Here is a 3,212-nt window from a genome sequence, read left to right on the forward strand (position 1 = left end):
TCGCTTTATAGACTATGCTACAAGCTCCAATACCAATCAAATACTTTTCATCTAAGTTTTTTGTCACTCTAATGATCTCTTTATATGCTTTCTTTCCATGATTGACTCTCCAAATGAAGAAGAACTGTCTGTCAACTTCTTCCCTTGTGTCATTTTTAGTGGATGATTTCTCTTATAATATCGTAATGTGAATATTCCACTTATTAGAAACAAGATAAATAAAATGCCAAATATTAGAAGAACAACCAAGATGATGACTTTGTGATGTTTCTCTGCATCATCTTTACTTGCTGACCGAGACTAATCACACGGAGCTAAACCATGCGCTTGACCACATAAGCCATTATTGTTGGAAAACCCACTCAATGGGAGCTATTTGAAAGAAATGATTCTCTGGAAGTGGACCTTCTAGAGAATTTTATGATAAATCCAACAATGTCAAGCCTATCATGAATTGAAAAGAATTTGGAATGTGACCAACCAACTCATTATGTGATAGATTCAACTCTTGCAAGTCCATTAGCTTGCTAAGTTGGGGTGGTATTTCTCCTGTGAATAAATTATCACTCAGATCTAAAACTTCATGCATGTTCAAATTGCCAAGTTGAGAAAGGATATCTCCACTTAGTTCATTACTTCTCAACTTGAGTGAGTTCAATTTAGTGCAATTTTGCAATTGCATTGGTATTTTTCCACTCAAATTGTTGCTTGATAGATCTAGAGCTTCTAATGAAGATAGATCCCCAATTTCTGGTGGTATGATTCTAGAAAGATGATTGTTGCTCATGTTCAAGAGATATAAATAAGATAATTTTCCAAGTTCCTTTGGGATCTTTCCTGCCAAATTATTGGAAGGGATGTCAAGTTGATGCAACTTTGGCAATTGAACAATTTCCAATGGTATTTTTCCGCTAATTCTATTGTATAATATTTTAAGGCTTGTTATGTTAAGGCATGATCCCCGAGATGGTGATAAAGTGCCATACAATCTGTGAAAGCTTAGATCAATATAGCCCAAATGTGGATGAATACCAAAGCTTTGAGAGATATCTCCAGTGAATTGGTTTCTTTTAAGCCGAACCCTGACTAATTTTGTTGAATTTTTCACACTTATTGGAATAGGACCTTGGAAATTATTGTATCCCAAAGCAAGATACAGAAGCATACTTCCTTTTGCCAAATCTGGTGGTAGATTACCAAAAAGATTGTTGCTGAATAAGTCAAGATAATTCAAACTTGCGAGGTTTGCCATTTCAGTGGGCAATAAGCCAGAGAGATGATTGTAAGCTAAAGTTAGCTTAGTAATACTTTTCAAACTTCCAAGAGAAGGAGGAATGAAGCCATTTATGTTATTTTGATTCAAGCCAAAAGTCTCATGTTTGCTCAAGTTTCCAATGTCATGTGGGATAGAACCAGTTATTTGGTTGGAAGATATTACAAAAGTTCTCATGTTCACTAGATTCCCAATTTCACTAGGAATGGGGCCATTTATGTTATTGTTATTTAGGTAAAATGTTTTGAGCTTGGACAAGTTTGCAATGTTATGTGGGATGGGACCAGTTATTTGGTTGTCAGATAAATCAAAATCTCTCAAGTTTACTAGATTCCCACCCTTGACTGGGAATGGAGCCATTTACATTATTGTTATCTAGGTAAAATGTTTCAATCATGGTCAAGTTTAAAAAGCTGTGTGGGATGGCACTTGTTATTTGGTTATTAAATATTTGTAAATCTCTCAAGTTCATTAGATTCCCAATCTCACTAAGAATGGCACCATTTACATTATTGTTATCTAGGTAGTAAATTTCAAGCATAGCTAGGTTTCCAATACTTTGTGGGATGGGACCAGTTATTTGGTTGGTAGATATCTCAAAATCTTTCAAGTTCACTAGATTTCCAATTTCACTAGGAATAGAACCATACAATTGGTTCACAAAAAGGGAAAGGTATTTGAGTTCGGTCAGTTTTACTATATTAGAAGGAATGGAACCTATTATATTGTTACCTGAGATATCTAATTCCTTGAGATTCACCATATTGCCAATTTCATGAGGGATGGAGCCAGTGAGGTTATTTCTCCATAAATATAAAAAATTGAGTTTGGTCATGTTTCCAAAAACTAGAGGGATGGAACTGACTAAGAAATTCATAAATATGTCTACTAAATTCAAGTTCATAAGCTTTTCAGAAGAAGGAGGTATGGAGCCACTTATTTGATTCTCAAAGAGCATCAGGGTCATGAGCCTAGTTAAATTGCCAACCTTTGAATGGATGATACCTGTGAGACTGTTAGTAGAGAAATAAAGGATGTTGAGCTTAGAGAGAGCTGAAATGGCTTCAGAGATGGGTCCATGGAAATTATTGTCACTGAGGTTGAGAACACGGAGCGACGATAGAGCTGAGAAGTTGAGAGTCTCCAGCTTCCCTTGTAGTTCCAACTGTCCCAGTTGGACCTTGGTGATGGTTGCCATAAGATGGCCTGTGGACCCCACCTATCTTAAATAAAAAAAAACCCCACCTCCATTAAATAAAAAAAACTGTTGCTTTTATTTTCCCATTCTTTAGCCCGTGAAAACCCTCTATCTTCTTTCCTAAAGCCATGAGCCTTCTCTTCCATTTGTTTCTTCATTAACCGGAACTCTCTATTCCTTAGGCTCACCGTCAATGTCACCATTAGCCATGCCATCGCCTTGGGTGTGGAGCTTCAAAAAGGTGATTCGGTGGTCAAAAACTTCATCTCTCTTCCTTTGTGCCTCCCTTGCTTGGTGAGCCGATGAAAATCAGACCTTTTCCCTTGCATGCCATGGAGCTAGGAGCGGCCTCAAGGGCTTGTTGTCAGCCTAATTTTCGCCATCCAATCTTGTAAGCCTTTTGTTTGAAATTTTTTTTTCTTGTTCTTGCAAATTAGGTTGCCTAGCTTGTTGGGTAAAAAGAGATGATGCTAGCATATTATATGTTTTTAAGTTCTTCTTTGCTTTGCTAGTAAAGGATATTAGTTTGTATTGAATAGCATGTGTCTTATTTGTCTACTTGGCTAATTGCTTAGTTTTGGTTATACCCACAAGGTGTTTTGTTGAAATGTCATTTCCCTTGGAACATGATTTTTGGCTATGGTATGGCTAAGTTATCTTGTGATTAGATGTTTAGTGTTAGATAGAGTAGAAAGTGAGTCTTTAAATTTTGGCATGGGTTTTGATCTATGTTTTGGGTTG

The 3,212-nt window shown here is 36.6% G+C and overlaps 1 protein-coding gene across 1 annotated transcript; it reads right to left on the reverse strand.

Annotated features, from left to right (window-relative positions):
* Window positions 1-418: 418 nt before the first annotated feature.
* LOC120272281 (probable leucine-rich repeat receptor-like protein kinase At1g35710) lies at window positions 419-2,471 on the reverse strand. Its single transcript, XM_039279063.1, has 2 exons — window positions 1,763-2,471; window positions 419-1,617 (listed from the first exon to the last, which is right to left on the reverse strand). Exons 1-2 carry the CDS (start codon window positions 2,469-2,471, stop codon window positions 419-421), a joined length of 1,908 nt encoding a protein of 635 aa, XP_039134997.1.
* Between the last annotated feature and the right edge of the window lie 741 nt (window positions 2,472-3,212).

Source organism: Dioscorea cayenensis, chromosome 2 (genome assembly GCF_009730915.1).
Source record: "Dioscorea cayenensis subsp. rotundata cultivar TDr96_F1 chromosome 2, TDr96_F1_v2_PseudoChromosome.rev07_lg8_w22 25.fasta, whole genome shotgun sequence".
NCBI classification, from domain to species: Eukaryota; Viridiplantae; Streptophyta; class Magnoliopsida; order Dioscoreales; family Dioscoreaceae; genus Dioscorea; species Dioscorea cayenensis.